This window comes from Vittaforma corneae, assembly GCF_000231115.1.
Source record: "Vittaforma corneae ATCC 50505 unplaced genomic scaffold supercont1.4, whole genome shotgun sequence".
Taxonomy (NCBI): Eukaryota; Fungi; Microsporidia; family Nosematidae; genus Vittaforma; species Vittaforma corneae.
Genome location: NW_006889837.1, coordinates 162,651 through 177,270, shown reverse-complemented (window position 1 = coordinate 177,270; position 14,620 = coordinate 162,651). Strand labels below are relative to the sequence as shown.

The 14,620-nt window shown below is 36.4% G+C and overlaps 10 protein-coding genes across 10 annotated transcripts; 3 read left to right on the top strand and 7 right to left on the bottom strand.

Annotated features, from left to right (window-relative positions):
- Positions 1-3,511, bottom strand: VICG_00739 (uncharacterized protein; the record flags this gene model as incomplete). Its single annotated transcript, XM_007604128.1, has 1 exon — positions 1-3,511. A coding segment is annotated over one exon (3,511 nt), but the record flags the coding sequence as incomplete, so codon positions are not given.
- A 304-nt stretch (positions 3,512-3,815) lies between these two features.
- VICG_00738 (uncharacterized protein) lies at positions 3,816-4,505 on the bottom strand (the record flags this gene model as incomplete). Its single annotated transcript, XM_007604127.1, has 1 exon — positions 3,816-4,505. The coding sequence occupies one exon, from the start codon at positions 4,503-4,505 to the stop codon at positions 3,816-3,818; it is 690 nt and encodes a 229-aa protein (XP_007604189.1).
- A 277-nt stretch (positions 4,506-4,782) lies between these two features.
- Positions 4,783-5,352, bottom strand: VICG_00737 (uncharacterized protein; the record flags this gene model as incomplete). Its single annotated transcript, XM_007604126.1, has 1 exon — positions 4,783-5,352. The coding sequence occupies one exon, from the start codon at positions 5,350-5,352 to the stop codon at positions 4,783-4,785; it is 570 nt and encodes a 189-aa protein (XP_007604188.1).
- Positions 5,353-5,814: 462 nt separating this feature from the next.
- On the bottom strand, positions 5,815-6,786 carry VICG_00736 (uncharacterized protein; the record flags this gene model as incomplete). Its single annotated transcript, XM_007604125.1, has 1 exon — positions 5,815-6,786. The coding sequence occupies one exon, from the start codon at positions 6,784-6,786 to the stop codon at positions 5,815-5,817; it is 972 nt and encodes a 323-aa protein (XP_007604187.1).
- A 202-nt stretch (positions 6,787-6,988) lies between these two features.
- VICG_00735 (uncharacterized protein) lies at positions 6,989-7,267 on the bottom strand (the record flags this gene model as incomplete). Its single annotated transcript, XM_007604124.1, has 1 exon — positions 6,989-7,267. The coding sequence occupies one exon, from the start codon at positions 7,265-7,267 to the stop codon at positions 6,989-6,991; it is 279 nt and encodes a 92-aa protein (XP_007604186.1).
- Positions 7,268-7,414: 147 nt separating this feature from the next.
- On the top strand, positions 7,415-8,326 carry VICG_00734 (uncharacterized protein; the record flags this gene model as incomplete). The annotated part of the gene is made up of 1 exon (XM_007604123.1): positions 7,415-8,326. The coding sequence occupies one exon, from the start codon at positions 7,415-7,417 to the stop codon at positions 8,324-8,326; it is 912 nt and encodes a 303-aa protein (XP_007604185.1).
- Positions 8,327-8,486: 160 nt separating this feature from the next.
- On the top strand, positions 8,487-9,026 carry VICG_00733 (uncharacterized protein; the record flags this gene model as incomplete). Its single annotated transcript, XM_007604122.1, has 1 exon — positions 8,487-9,026. The coding sequence occupies one exon, from the start codon at positions 8,487-8,489 to the stop codon at positions 9,024-9,026; it is 540 nt and encodes a 179-aa protein (XP_007604184.1).
- A 697-nt stretch (positions 9,027-9,723) lies between these two features.
- VICG_00732 (uncharacterized protein) lies at positions 9,724-11,817 on the top strand (the record flags this gene model as incomplete). Its single annotated transcript, XM_007604121.1, has 1 exon — positions 9,724-11,817. One exon carries the CDS (start codon positions 9,724-9,726, stop codon positions 11,815-11,817), a length of 2,094 nt encoding a protein of 697 aa, XP_007604183.1.
- Positions 11,818-12,025: 208 nt separating this feature from the next.
- VICG_00731 (uncharacterized protein) lies at positions 12,026-13,744 on the bottom strand (the record flags this gene model as incomplete). Its single annotated transcript, XM_007604120.1, has 1 exon — positions 12,026-13,744. The coding sequence occupies one exon, from the start codon at positions 13,742-13,744 to the stop codon at positions 12,026-12,028; it is 1,719 nt and encodes a 572-aa protein (XP_007604182.1).
- Positions 13,745-14,003: 259 nt separating this feature from the next.
- On the bottom strand, positions 14,004-14,447 carry VICG_00730 (uncharacterized protein; the record flags this gene model as incomplete). Its single annotated transcript, XM_007604119.1, has 1 exon — positions 14,004-14,447. The coding sequence occupies one exon, from the start codon at positions 14,445-14,447 to the stop codon at positions 14,004-14,006; it is 444 nt and encodes a 147-aa protein (XP_007604181.1).
- Between the last annotated feature and the right edge of the window lie 173 nt (positions 14,448-14,620).

The window sequence follows — 14,620 nt, the reverse complement described above, 5'->3', positions numbered from 1 at the left end:
CTCGTAAAAGATGCAGTCTAAGCTCCGAATCTTTCTTAATGTCCCATTTTCTGGGCATTCCTACTTTTCTGATAATAGGAATCTCGTCTAACTCAGCAAGCATATCAAAAAACTCAATTCTTTCGAAACATTCAGCATCTACAGTGTCTCTCCTTGATCTTCGCGACATCATACATATTTTATTGATCAGCTCTTTTAATTTTGATGTATCTTTCTTCAAAAACTTCTCAACTGCCAGTTCATTGTCATCAGTTAAGCGCCCAAAGTTCATTATTGTCTTAAAATACATGTTATCATTCTCTCTAATTTCCTTCTTATGAGATAAATACGATATAATTTTCCTTACTCTCTGGTTAATATCGTCTCTGCTTTTGTCTTTATAATCAAAATTGTCATAGCCCTTCGTGAGAACAAGATTAACCAGTGCCTTGTCATCTTCACATGACCATCCACGTGTCTTCTCTACTAATAGCTCTTCGGTTGTAGTTAGACTTTTCAGGATCAAAGGAATCTGGATTTTAAACAAAAACTTCTCATAATATTTCAGATATGTGTCGGACTGCGCAGTAAAAAGATGTGGGTCGTAATCTAAATAAAACTTATCAAGACCAACAGCGAAATCATTCCTCAGTCTTTGTGAAGGCAAGAGATCGATGCAATACTTAATCAAATATCTCAAGTTGTCAGCTGTGTGGTTGAAGCTATCAGAAAAAATATCAATACCAACATCAAATACGCCTTTGTGAAGCACGGTGACAAACACTTGAAATATCTCTAACTCCTCTTTACTCATTTTATTTACCACAACATTGTCTTTTTTACTAACATACATTGAATACAAGATCTTGAACTGTTCTTTATCTTCATCTGAAATGTTGCCTTCACGTGAAAGCCTTCTACACTGTCTCTTGATTCTTCCTTCACTCTCTTCAGATTTCTTTTGGTTCAATAAATTATCCCAGAAGTCCGGATCATCAATCTCTTCATCAACTTGGAAAGTGGCTTTAGAAAACACATTACCTCCCTCACTATGCTTCACTACTTTCGTACGCCTTTCAAGAATCTGGTCAATATCTTCTTCACAAAACTTCTGAGATGCATCATCCGTATCCATCAATACACCATATGCGCCTTTTCTAAGTAAAAGCTGAATGGCATCTTCTTTCTTTAGATTTGAGTGGACATCCCCTTTAGTTTTCTCCTCTTGTCCTTCAAGATAATTCATTTTCTGCAAAATAGCTTTATCAAGTCCTAGTTTTAGACCCGCCTTGTCAAACATCTCTCTTTCATATGAATTTCTAGTAATAAGTCTGTAGATTTTAACTTCGTTCTTCTGTCCGATACGGTGACATCTTGCTTGGGCCTGTAAGTCATTCTGAGGATTCCAGTCTGAATCAAATATCACAACAGTATCGGCAGCAGTAAGATTAATGCCCACTCCACCAGCACGAGTGCAGAGTAAAAATACGAACGCATCACCCGTGGAGAATCTATCAATAGCAGCCTGTCGAAGGTCTCCTCTCACCCCACCGTCAATACGCTCAAATTTATACTCTCTGTATGTGAGATAGTCTGCAAGTAAATCAAGACATTTGGTCATCTGACTAAATATCAGCACCTTATGCCCATCTTTGAGTTTAGCTAACAACTTGTCTAGCAAAACTAACTTTCCTGAGCTTTGGATCATGATCCTATGGTATTCGTCGGAATCTGTCATTGCATATTCACCTATTTGAATTGGCTGGAAATTCTTGGCAGGATTTTGTGATGTTGCTTGCGAGACGTCATCAACTCCTGAAAGCCTTTTTCTCTTTAAATAATCACCGATAATCTTTTCTTCGGCACCTTTAATGAGATATGGATGAATGCAGCACTTCCTCAGCTCCATCATAGCATTAATGAGATTGGGTGCATTGGATCTGTCGCCCTTAGTAAGAAATTCAATGTTCTTTTCTAGAATAGCCCGATAATATCTCTTTTGAATGGTTGTTAACTCTACCTCAATAATGGTTTCCTCTTTCATTGGAATAGTGGTCTCAACATCTTCCTTCATCCTTCTTAACATTAATGGTTTAAGCACATTCTGGAGTTTCTGTACATCCTCCGACTTTTCCATTTTAAACTCCTGCAAGAAATTATTGAGATTATCAAATCTAATTGGATCAATGAAATTAAAGAGAGACCAAAGCTCATTAAGATTATTCTGAATGGGAGTGCCGCTGAGAAGAACTTTGTGAAAAATAGAGAAGCTTCTAAGACAAGATGCAGCCTTGGAAGACGTGTTTTTAAGTCGGTGTGCTTCATCAAATACTGCTACTCCATACTCAAATTGCATTAGATGGTCAGCACCTGCCATTGCCATTTCATATGTAGTAATAATAACGTCAAACAGTCTTACAGATATATTGCCTGTTTTGATGGCAAACTCATACTCGTTAATAATATCTCTTCCCATAATCGAACCATGATATGTTAGTACGCGTAGGTCTGTCCAGTTCTTAAACTCACGCTCCCAGTGAACAATAGTACTAAGAGGTGCTACAACTAATGCAGGCGCACAGTAGTCAAATTCACAAAACAACGAGTTAACAAAAATAACACTCTGGACAGTTTTACCCAGCCCCATCTCATCAGCCATGATGCAACTTTGCTTAAAATACCATCTATTCAAAAGCCAATTAACGCCCTCTATCTGATAGCTGCGAAGCGTATTACCATTTTTATACACTTTGCTTTTATCAAACTTAAGCTGATTTTCCTTGGAAGGCCTCCAATCCAATGGCAGTTTCATGTGCCGCATTCTCTTTCTATCTCTATACGCTTTTATCTCAACTTCAAAATTCTCACACTTCTCAGCATCAGCAGTTAACTCAAAAGTAGCTGCCTCGTACGGAAGCTTCATCCATTTTACTAGCACAAGCTTGTTGCCCTGCTCGTCTTGTGTCTCGTGGATAATTCTCTCAATTTTAGTATAATCCTGATCCACATCAATTTTTTTAAACCTTTTTACTTTCATTGCACCCACTCTAGTTGACTTGATTTCATCGCGTGGTATCCATTCGCAATGAAGATAGCTTTTACTTCGGATTTTAACAAGGTATGTGTCATTTTCTTCATCATAATCTAGCAACTTTTCATATGGATCTTCTTCCACAAATGATTCAACACTCATAATTTCAGACGAAATGCTCTCATCAGATGAATGCCGTTTCTTCTTGCGTGGCATCATGGCCCTGACTGCAGCTGACCTTCTTTCTCTTCTCATAGCAGTGGCTGCAGTTGGACTCCTGTCTGGTGACAATACAGCAATATTTCTAGATTCTGATGCACCGTATTTCAGGGGATTGGTGCACGGCAATCCTGAAAAATTCGCATTCAGAATTGTAGGCTGGGTGTACTGAAATCCAAGTGGCGTGTTGTACACGTAAGGACTGAATTTAAAGTACGTTGGCGCTTTCTTTGGCCTTCCCCTGTGCCTAATTGTTATTTCTGCTTCGTTAGAATCGTACATGGGTTAAAGTTTTTACAACTATTTATTTACTTGAAAATTTTGCAAACAAAAATATAATGCAACCATAAAAAGGCATATGGATGTGCTATAACTATGATTTTAGTCGCCGTTTATGTTTTTATATGAATTGCAGTATTTTAATTGTTTTTGTTTAGTGATAACGGCTTGCTGTTCAATTATGAAAAATCAAAGCATCAGACACATGCCATAGTCTGAACCAGACACTAAGATAGCATGCCCAGTACATATTAAGCAGCCAAATAATACATAACAAATAGATTAAAATAGGATACTTTTCCAAAATTCATTGAACATTTGACAGTACCCTATATGATTCTTCTGAAAATTCTCTATGAATCGACGCAGTCTTCTTTAGCAGCCCCGAAATCCCAACATCACCTATAAATGTCTTCATCCCTCGTAGAGCCTCAAGAGACTTTGTATTGAAATCGCTGGCCAGTGCATCAATCTGCACCTTCGAACTACTTCCTTCTTGGATTTTCTCTTCTAGATCGTATCTCATATCCTCTGCCTTTCTTCTAAGACCATCGATTGTTTTGGATTCTTCCTTTAATATCTTTAGGGATCCAATGACTTCCTTGAGTTTATTATTCATCTCAGTCTTAGCAGCAGAGATCTTTTGGTATGCTTCAGAGAACTTAGATCCAATGGCTTTGATTGAACTACTATGAGTTGTGTTTGACAGCTCTTCTCCAACAATAGCAGCCTGAGTGTAAATGTCGTTGGACCCAAACATTTTGAGACTGGTCGTAGATGACAGCTTGTTTCCTAGCTTTGCAAAATTTTTCATTACAGCGCCTCCAAATTCATAGTTTGATAGATTTTCTACCACAGCAGTCAAAACATCAAGCTCATTCCTTAATCTTCTGTATTCTGTGTTTACTGCATCATAATCATGGGGAAAGTTGGTGTTAAGAAACTCAACTTTCTTTATTCTTCTTGTTACATACCTTTTTGCATCATCCAGAATCATAATAGGGGGCACTGTCTAAAATAAAAAGATAAAAGGACCAATCACAAGCAAGCAGGAAACAAACATTACATTTTACTAGTGTATCAGAATCAATGTACAGCTTGGGAATATGCATGTGATCGATGTTATTTATTTTGATATTTTGTTGCTGTGCTTGCTTTGATTGAAGTCCAGCCAACCAAGTTAAATATTAAATAAATCAAATATTCAACAAAACCAGCTAAAGGAAATCCATTTGATTGATAAACCCTTAGATTCACAAACGCTAATTTACTGTTTAAATGTAATCTGACTCGTTGGAATCTGCATTCCACTCGCTGTAATAACTGTTGCATGTCTTTATTTTATCTGTTAATCTATCAATGCTTTCACCCTCGTTGATTTGTGCTAATTTGTTTTCAAGATCCTCAAACTTCTTTTGCAAATTCTCGGTTTTGGCCATCATTTCTTTGAGTGTCGATGACGTGTGGTAGGTTTTGACTGATTCAATCGACGCATTATCATCTGCCTTGTCCATAAACAGTCTATCAAAATTATTCATTTGAACCGATCCACCATTTCCCGCTGGCTCCATTTCCTTACTATAGTTTACTTCAAGTTTAGGCCGCGGAACGTTGGAGTCATCTACAAATCCGCCAATGAAATCATTGTTCTGCCTAGCATCTTCACCGTAATCGTGATCCAAATTAAATAGCTTTAAATATGACATGTCATGATTAGCTGTTTTTGGAACTTCAGCTGAGGGATAAGGTGTATAGGTCGTCGCATAGTTTGACACTGGCTTGTAATTCGTCTCAACAGGTTTATACAATGGTGTCTCTACAGGCTTGCTATAGTTAGAAATCATTTCTGTAGGTTTGCTGTAGCTAGATAGGATCCCAGTAGGTTTGTTGACATCATACTTGGACGCAAGCCCTGCAGGCCTGTTGTAATCCCTGAAACCTAAATAAGAAGCTGGTGTTTCATATTTATACTTGGGATACTTATGTTCTACTGGAAATGATCTAAAATCATCCCTTAATCCATGCTCAGAAGGCTTAACCGTCTCCTTTTTGTTTAGAATACTCCTAACTTTTTCTCTAAACTCATCATCCTCTATGTTGATGTTTTTTGCTTTTACATTCTAGCTTTCTTTTTTCATTTTCTAAGTCAGAAATCTGCTTTTTATATTTTTCATTTTTGTCATTCAAATCCTCGATCTTCTTAAGAAGTGAGTCAGATGTATCTTCAGGTGATCTAGTCTCCTCTGCACCTACCTTCAATTTATTATTTTCTTGCTCTAGTTTCTTTATTATCTTCTTCCTTCTTTTTAATTTTTCTTAAATTTCATAATATAACCTTCAATGTCTTTGCTATATTCTCCCATTTTCAGCATTTTATTCAACTGTGAATTCAAATATGCATTCTGTAAATTCAAACTATTGTATAATCCTTCATAATATACACTGCTCTCCTTGTATTTTTCATGCTCAACCTTCAATTTCTTATTTTCGCATAAGACTTTACTTAACTCACTATTACATAGTGCCATATTTCTGTCTTTAATTTCAAGCTTTTTATTCAGGGCATCTACAAATGACTCAAGTTCAGCCATCCTTGTTTTCACACTTGAATTCTTTTCCTCTTCATTCTTTTTTTCTAATGTCAGTGTTTGTATCCTATCATCCTTGTCCTTGATCACTGTATTTAAGGCCTCAAGCTCCTTTTCATAAATGCCCATTCGTTCATTTGCCCTTGCCCTTAGATTTTCAATTTCATCTATCTTGGCCTTAAAAAACTGTACCTCATTCCTAGCCTTGATGCTTTCTTCCTTGAACTCTGTCATTCTGTTTTTCTGATCCATAATGATTCTGTTTAGTTCCTCAACATTTACTCTCTTAAAATCGAGCTCACTCTTCAACTTATCAATGTAAATCTTGTTGCTTGTGTTAGTAGACTCAAGCTCTCTCTTATTTCTTTCTAAACCCTGGTTTTCCTTGATCAGACTATTCTTTTCTTCTGTGGTCTTCTTTAATGTTTCAAGCAAAGTCTCACACACCATGCTCATTTTTATATCACTCTTTAATATGACATCTTTTAGCGCCTGAGAATTTTCTGTTTGGAGTGCTGCATTTATCTCACTGTATGTTTTATTGAGAGATTCCAAGAGTGTAAGAATGTTCTCGTCATCGGTATGTTTGCTGATTGGTTCTCTCTGTGGTGTGTTTTCTTTAGATGCAATGAGGGCTTGTATTTCCCTATTTACATCTGCATAGCTTCGGAATTTTTCCTGGCTTTCCATGAGAAGGAAATTTTTGTGTTTTTTATTTCAAAAAAGGCGGGAAGACAATTCCGATACAGGAGACTACACTAAAAACCAAAGTACTTCAATTACTAGCGAAGCAGCATAGGTTTCCTGATGTATTAAATCCATTGCCAAATCATTTATATTCAACAGTAACACCGATATACTTGTATAAAAAGCATTTTAATAATTAAACCTATCACTTGTCAAAACTAAACCTCAAAAGAGTAGCCTCGGAAACCCTCCTTTCAAGATCTTCGTTCTTTTCTAATTCCACAAACTTTACAGACGATCCTCGAATTGAGCATAAATCTAATTTCTGCAGTCCCATCCCATCGTGTTCTATTTTTGCAGCTGTAACCTGTAAATTCAGAAAGTGGTCTACGTTATTGAGTATTCCCGTAATTTTCATTTCATTTTTAAGCACAATTGTGACTGTCTTGCTCAGATGTCTTTTGAAGTACTCAAGGAATATCATTTATCTATCTTTAGGGGCCGAAAATGTGCAGCCATAAAAGTATACCCTACTCCCAGCATAGATCTGCACTGGTTTACAAAAGCTACAAGAAGTGCAAATTTAATACTTTGTGTTCTTGGCCTGACTGGCCTTGTCACAGATTGCTAAATGGCAAAAAGAACTTCAAAGAGAGTAAGTGAAAGAAAAAAAACAAGAACCGCAGTGAGGAATGCCAGGAAAGAAGCAAAGCTAAAAAGAGAAATGAGGAAAAAGCACAAGAATGTTACGAAGATTCCGAAAGATTATCTGATGACCGATGAGGAAAAGGAGCAGCTTAGGAAAATTAAAGAAGCTACGCAAGAGCGTAACCAAACCACGTCAGTTGATTCAGAAGATCCAGCATTTATCTCTGAGTTAGAAAAGTGCATATTCGAAAAAAATTGTGATGCTTTTGTTGAGATCGTAGATTTCAGAGATATTGATTCCAGTCGAAGTAGACAATGCGAAGAAATCTTGAAGAAAAATTCTAAAAAAATTTTTATGTGTATGAACTTTATCAGCAATTCATTTCAAATGGATCTTTCATGGACTAAAAACGAAAATATTGAAGTACTGGCTGATATTTCCCGCTTGTCTGTCTTTAAAAAGATTTGCATTTTTGGAAATCCAAAAATTGGCAAATTTTTGCTGAGTAAAAGCATTGAGGAAACTAATCCAAAGTCCGCATTTGAATTTATCAGAATACCGGTTAAACCATCTACACTGTCAAAGGCTGTCAATCTCTCAAATTTGTTTAGAGGATACATTGATATTAAGGACATTAACCCAAGTGCTATGTTTGAAAATTGTTGGGAATATATTGATCAGGATGCAATTAAAGAGTATTATATTCTCGGAAGATTTGATTCCTGTGGTGCATTTTTGGATCTTCTTGCAGAGAAGATGTCGAAAGATTCGTCTAAGAAAAAGACACACGACGAGGCTGCAGTTGTCTTTTTCAAGGATGTTATCGATGGAAGAATTCGCTGGATTAGAAAAAATGGTAATTTCTATTTCCAGTTTACTGGAATAGGAAGATAGCCTTCTCAAATAAATTAACTTTAAGTTAAGGAGATATACAGCTGGTGTTCCTACTGTAAAGTTAACACTTTAAGCAATCCTTTTGTCCAATAATATCAGTGATATCATCTTTATGCTTTTAAGTTTATTCATAATTCAAGTTGATAAAAATTTTGTCCCCATGCAGGACAAGATTAAGCAGCAATTTGCCAAACTTCAACAGGAGCTTGATGATTACACTTCAAAGTATGTTGAAGACGATTTTAGTCTGAAGCTCAGCCACCACAAAAAGATTACAGAGCTTCTCGAGAGAAGAGACAGAATCATACGCGAGGAATTTACACCAGAAGAGCTCAACGAGTTTTATTCAAGAGTTTTTGCAAACTTTGATCCACTGAGGGAGTTTTTTCCGCTAAAAGATGACCAAAGTGTTGATTTTTCGTTTTTGAAGTTTATAAAGGCAGAGTATTTGGACAACTTCAAAATGAAGGTTGTATTGGAGCTTCACGAAAACGAGTACGTTGAGAATACAGTATTGGAAAAGACAATTTATTTGTTTGAACAAGAGCCCGAAACAACAAAAATAATATGGAAAAATGAAAAGGGAAATTGCCCACTTTTTGACTTTTTTGAAAATGAAGACGACGACTTTGAGGCATTTGATATTTTGTATGAATTTTATGTTGATATGCTATTCTTAGCCGAGATGGAATCTGAATAAACCTGGTGAGTTGCTCTACATTTATTTTTATCAGCATGGTGTGCTATCATACCATGTTTTAAATTGAAGGCATTTGTGTTTATTATAATATCTGCATTAACACTGGCTTTGGCTTCATATTAGCCAATTGGCTCTTTGCAGATAATGCTTTTTAGTTCGCCTGCGAAAAAATTAGAGATGGAGCTGTATAAAATAAACTCATTTTAACTTTTAGGCATATACATCGATTTTAGTGTGGTGTCCAAATATCATATCCAATTATTTACAAAAGTAAGCATAGTGCATCCACTATACTAACTGCATCTCTTGCATAAATTGCAAAGTTGAGCAGTTCCTGTGGTGGTTTAACAAATCCGCGTCATTTTAATATCTACTGTGTTATGCCAGTAGCTGAGATGTCATATTAGCAGTATTACTAAGGAAAATCAGACTTGATGCTCTTTTGCTTTTCTTGGATAATTTAATTAGCATTAACTATTAAAACATGCTATAAACAAATTACTTTTTGATTTTTAAAAACGAATTAGAGCATAAAAAGTCACAATCTCTTGCACAACTATATGCAATGTTTAATCGTCAAAGTTTAAGTATTTTATATTTGTTTGCGTGATATATTGGCCATTTCTCAGTCCAAAATACAAATATTGAACGTTCATTGGCTAATTTTTTTATATATAGAAATTTTTTTGTTGGGGGTATGATCCATGCTGAAAAAGGAAAGGTAGTCATGCTGAAGATCCTTTCATGCATATGTATGCTGCAAAGTGCTCTGTGCTTGACCAAGGCGTACGTTGGAATAGATCTTGGAACTACATTTTCTTGTGTTGCGGTGTACTATCCAGATACGAAGAGCTACGACTATCTGACGTTTGGCTCTCCAGATAAGAAGACTATTCCATCCACCATTTATTTTACGGGAGAGGTGGATTCTCAGTCACAGACACCTCTGTATAAGGTCGGATATGCTGCCAACAAGCTTAATGAGCTTCTTCCTGACCCCCATCGCTATCTTGGAGGTTTCAAGAGGATTGTTGGTATTGACAAGATAGAGCAGAAGAGCAGGCTTGCTGGATTTGCTAACGAGGTTACATATCCAATCCGCCACAAGACCGAGGCCGGAAAGGGCTACTACGTAGTCCCAGTTACTATTGCTGGTAAAGAATACGAGTTCACACCCACACAGCTCTCAAGTATGGTCCTTGGAGAAATCAAGAGCAGACTAGATGAATTGAATATTGATATTACTTCCACTTGCATTTCAACACCGGTATACTTTACTACAGTCCAGGACGAAGAGGTAAAAGCTGCAGGAATCAATGCAGGATTTGCCGATCCAATTATCACCAAGGAGCCTATTGCTGCATGTGTCTCATATGTTGATGAGCATTTATTCACTATCGATGTGGAAGAGAAGATTATGGTATTTGACTTCGGAGGTGGTACCCTTGATATTTCAGTGGTTGAGGTTATTAAGGAGAAATCAGATGACGAACCTGGTAAATACGAGTCGAACATTGTTGCGAATAGATTCGTTGGAGACAATTTTTTAGGTGGAGAAAATGTGAACACTTACATTTGCAAAGAGTTTATTAAGATTGCTGAAGGCCAAGGCCACAAAATAGAAACCAGGGAGGATGAGCTTAGACTTAGACTATTTGTGGAGGCTCTTAAGATTAGGCTTTGTGATGAGCAAAGAAACTCCAAAACTGAGGTGACTGTTTCTGAAAAGTTCTGGTTTAGAGACCAAACTAGCATTACTTTCACACTTAGTCATTCGAGATTCAATCAGTTACTTGAACCCATCTATAAGCGCATTAGCCATCTTTTATTTGACGAGATTGAGGGGCTTTTCAAAGAGAAGAATGATTCATTGACTTCTCAAATTAAAAAGGTTATTCTTGTTGGTGGTTCGACTAGAATCCCCTATATTAGAGATCTTCTCCGCTCAGCTTGTAAGAATGCTTCTATCTTCGATGAGATTGATGCTGATAAGGCTGTTGGTATGGGTGCATGCAAGATTTGTGTTAACTCTGATCCTAATTCGGGTGATTCTTCAATCATGGTTCTTGGTGCCGTGCCTCTTCCGATCGGTATTAAGCTGGCAGATGGATCTTTCGAGCATCTCATTGCACAGAACATTTCTATCCCAACAGAAGCAACAAAGACGTTTACTACGGTATATGACAATCAAACTAATATTTTGATTGATGTTGCCATGGGTGTGAGGCCGATGTTTGATGATAACGAAAAGATTGGTAAGCTTCTTCTTACCTTGAAGAATCCGAAGCCTAAGGGCGTGCCACAGATTCTTGTCAAGATTGAGTATTTTGCCGATTATTCATTCAAGATTACTGCTGAAGACTCGGACACCAAGCTGTCCGAAAGTGCTGTCTTTAAGTCAGAACTGGGCAAGCCTTCCAAGGACAAGATCGACCAGATCTTGGAGACTGCGAAAAAATTCAAGGCACAGGACGAAGAGACTGCAAAGAGGCTCGAACAGTTCAGGAATTTCGAAGCTGCACTTTCACAGTTCGAAACACAGCTCAATTTGGCCAAGTCAAATGCTCAAATCAGCCTTAGCGACCTTGACAAGTCATATTTTGAAACGATATTGGATGGTAGCAAGAAGTGGTTGGATGAAAATAAGGGAAATGCAGCTATCACTGCAGCAGTAATTCAGGCACAGATTGAAAATGTTCAAAATGCCTCTACCGAGCTTGTTAACAAGATACAAGCTTCACAGAAGGCTCCACAGCCCGAAGAAGCCGAGAAAGGCAGAGAGACTCTTTAATTTAGTAAATTTATTAAAAGAATGCTTGTTTTTATGTTTGATACAGACTACGTCTTATTAGCTCTTTCCTTAGCTTGAAATAAATAGATGTTAGTACTTGAGAACAGTTGACAAGAATCTGCTTTATAGTCTAAATTTTAATAGTAGTCTAAATATTAGCCAGCATGTGGCTATGACGCTCATACACTGTAGATCCAAGAAGAACAGCTTAACCTAGCATTGTGTTTGACCCTGATGCACATAACTTCTCCAACAAAATCTTATTCGACTGATTCTCAACGGTTACTTCGTTACACTTAACAAGTGATTCGTTCCTCTCAAAACTATACTCAACTATAATGCATTTTCCCTCAATATATTGCAAAGTTTCAAGAATGTCAGTGTCTTTAGCCTTCATGTCTATCACATTGTTGACTTGCAAAATAAGACACCTTTCAGAAGCTTCATTGTTTTTATCACAATATATTCCTTTGTCTTCTATGTAAAATAGTAGCCTGCTCTTAAATATGCAGCAGTTCATTATCTTCTTCTGAACCACCTCGTATTTCTGCGTTGCGATATTAAAAATGCCTTTTTCATCAATTGCACAGATGTAATCTTCAAAGTACTTCAACGATTTACAATTCTTATGGTCGTAAACCATTTCTAAAAACCCCATTTTGTTAATAATGTAGACATTCTGTGAAACTAGTAGATATAACTTGTCCTTGACAGTGAAAATATTCGCCAGATCAAGGCTGCCTTTCCACGAAAATTCAACAGTTTTGGTCTGAATAATTCTATTTGTAAAAACTTTGAAAATTTTTAGAATAACATTCGATTTTCTTTGAACAAATGAAAAACAGATGGACCCACAAACAAAACAGGCTGAATTATCGTCAAGCTTAAATATTGAAATTACTTTCCTTAGATGAGCGTCAACAACAAAAAGATGTTTCTCAAGGATATATGTTATATATTCCTTTATACCACTTGATGGGGATACTTCTTTATGATTCCTTTTATTTTCATAATCAATCAAGTTCATAATTTCCACTTTGCTATGCCTCTTCATGTTGAAAACATCATCACTTCTCTTATCTGAATATGCCTCTAACCTGGAGATTTTATACTCAGAACTACCAATCAAATACACTTTAAAAACAGTATTGCCTACAACGAGATCAAATATAATAAACTCAAAATCAGTTAGAAGATATAGCTTGTTGTCAGAGCAAGAGACGTCTACATATATACCATGGAAATTAAATAAAGGCTCAATTTTCTGAATATCAATGTGAAATCTAACAACATTGCCCTTCTTGGAGATAGCAATTACGTATCTATCATAAACATTGAGATATACTATTTTATTACTCATCCAGTGGTAAAGCCTGTGCTTTTCTTCACTATGAATGTATATTTTGTTCAAATAATCAGCAAAAATTATAGTCTCGTTTTCAGATATGTTTTCGCGCTTGCAACAAAAAGCCACCGGTGCGTTGCTTTTAAGGTCTGGGGATATATTGATTTCAGACTCCTCAAGTGTTAGTAAGTTAAACTTATGGAACCTATAATCTTTTATAAAATAGAGAAACGAGCCTTCAAACTGGTATGCTGAGCTGAATCTTAAAAGACATTTTCCGGCAATGCTGTGCAATGATTTAGATGCCCTGTCCTCCTTCACAAAGAAAAAATCTTTCTCTACTTTGAAATAGTCTACTACTTTGCCCAAAGAAACACTCTTTTGTTCATTTGTTTGTATTGAAATCAGCTTGCTGTTTGTGTAGTCGTAGATCTTATTCTTGAATGCTCTGGGTAGTTCTAAAACTGTTGAATGTGTTTGTGAATTGTATTCAGCATCATATTTTATAATAGAACAGCTTCTTACGATAGTTACGTCTTTTTCAGCAACCAAAAGCTTTCTGTTCTTGTCCCCAATAATCATTCAGTACAGTGGGATGGAAATTTTTGAACAAAACTTACAAAATATGCACTATAAAGTAACAAGCTTACAGTTTACCAATGCTCGTGCTAAAGAGTTTAAATGAAATAGTGCAAACCTGTATATTAAACTTGGTCTTGATGATGTCGTTGTAAGATGCTTCCGATGGCAAGCATTCTAAAAATCATATGGTATAGTATTAAATCAATCTCAACTAATTCATCAAAATGTCGTAGAACAGGTGTCTTTATTAAAAACTAATTTATTGATCAGCATAACTTTCCATCAAAACAACCTTTGCATATGCAAAGAAAATGGCCAGAACAACACAAATTAGTGCCTTTCCCAGTTTAACATGACTTTCAGCTTCAAATAGTTCGTAATTTTTGATATTTGCGTATTCAAAGAAAAAATTAATTGCAAGGAGCAGGAAAACACCAACCAAGCAGAAATGTATGCTATTTAGCATTCTAATAAAAAATGGTATTCTCTTTGGTTTCTTTTCTGTGCTATCATCAGTTACATTTGTACTTTTTGCTTTAGATTCATCATAGACAGCTCTTAAACGAGTCTGTTCGTCCTCAGCATGGAGAATATCTTCAGAATGATCTTCAGCAGTTAACTTTTCGGCGCAATTGCTATTTGTCCGTGTAGATTCTAAATTTTTAGTCTTAGACTCCTGTGACTGTTCGGGACCTCCTTTCATGGGCAGAAGGCTAATCTAAAGCTTTAATGATAAAACGGGCAGATAACTGAAGCCTGTTACTGTGCTTGCTGCATTTTCTATCGTAGATAAAGCAATACATTATCTATCACAATAAATGTGTTAAAACTAATAGGGAATAATCCACTGTTTTAATGTAATGAGGTAGTTAATGC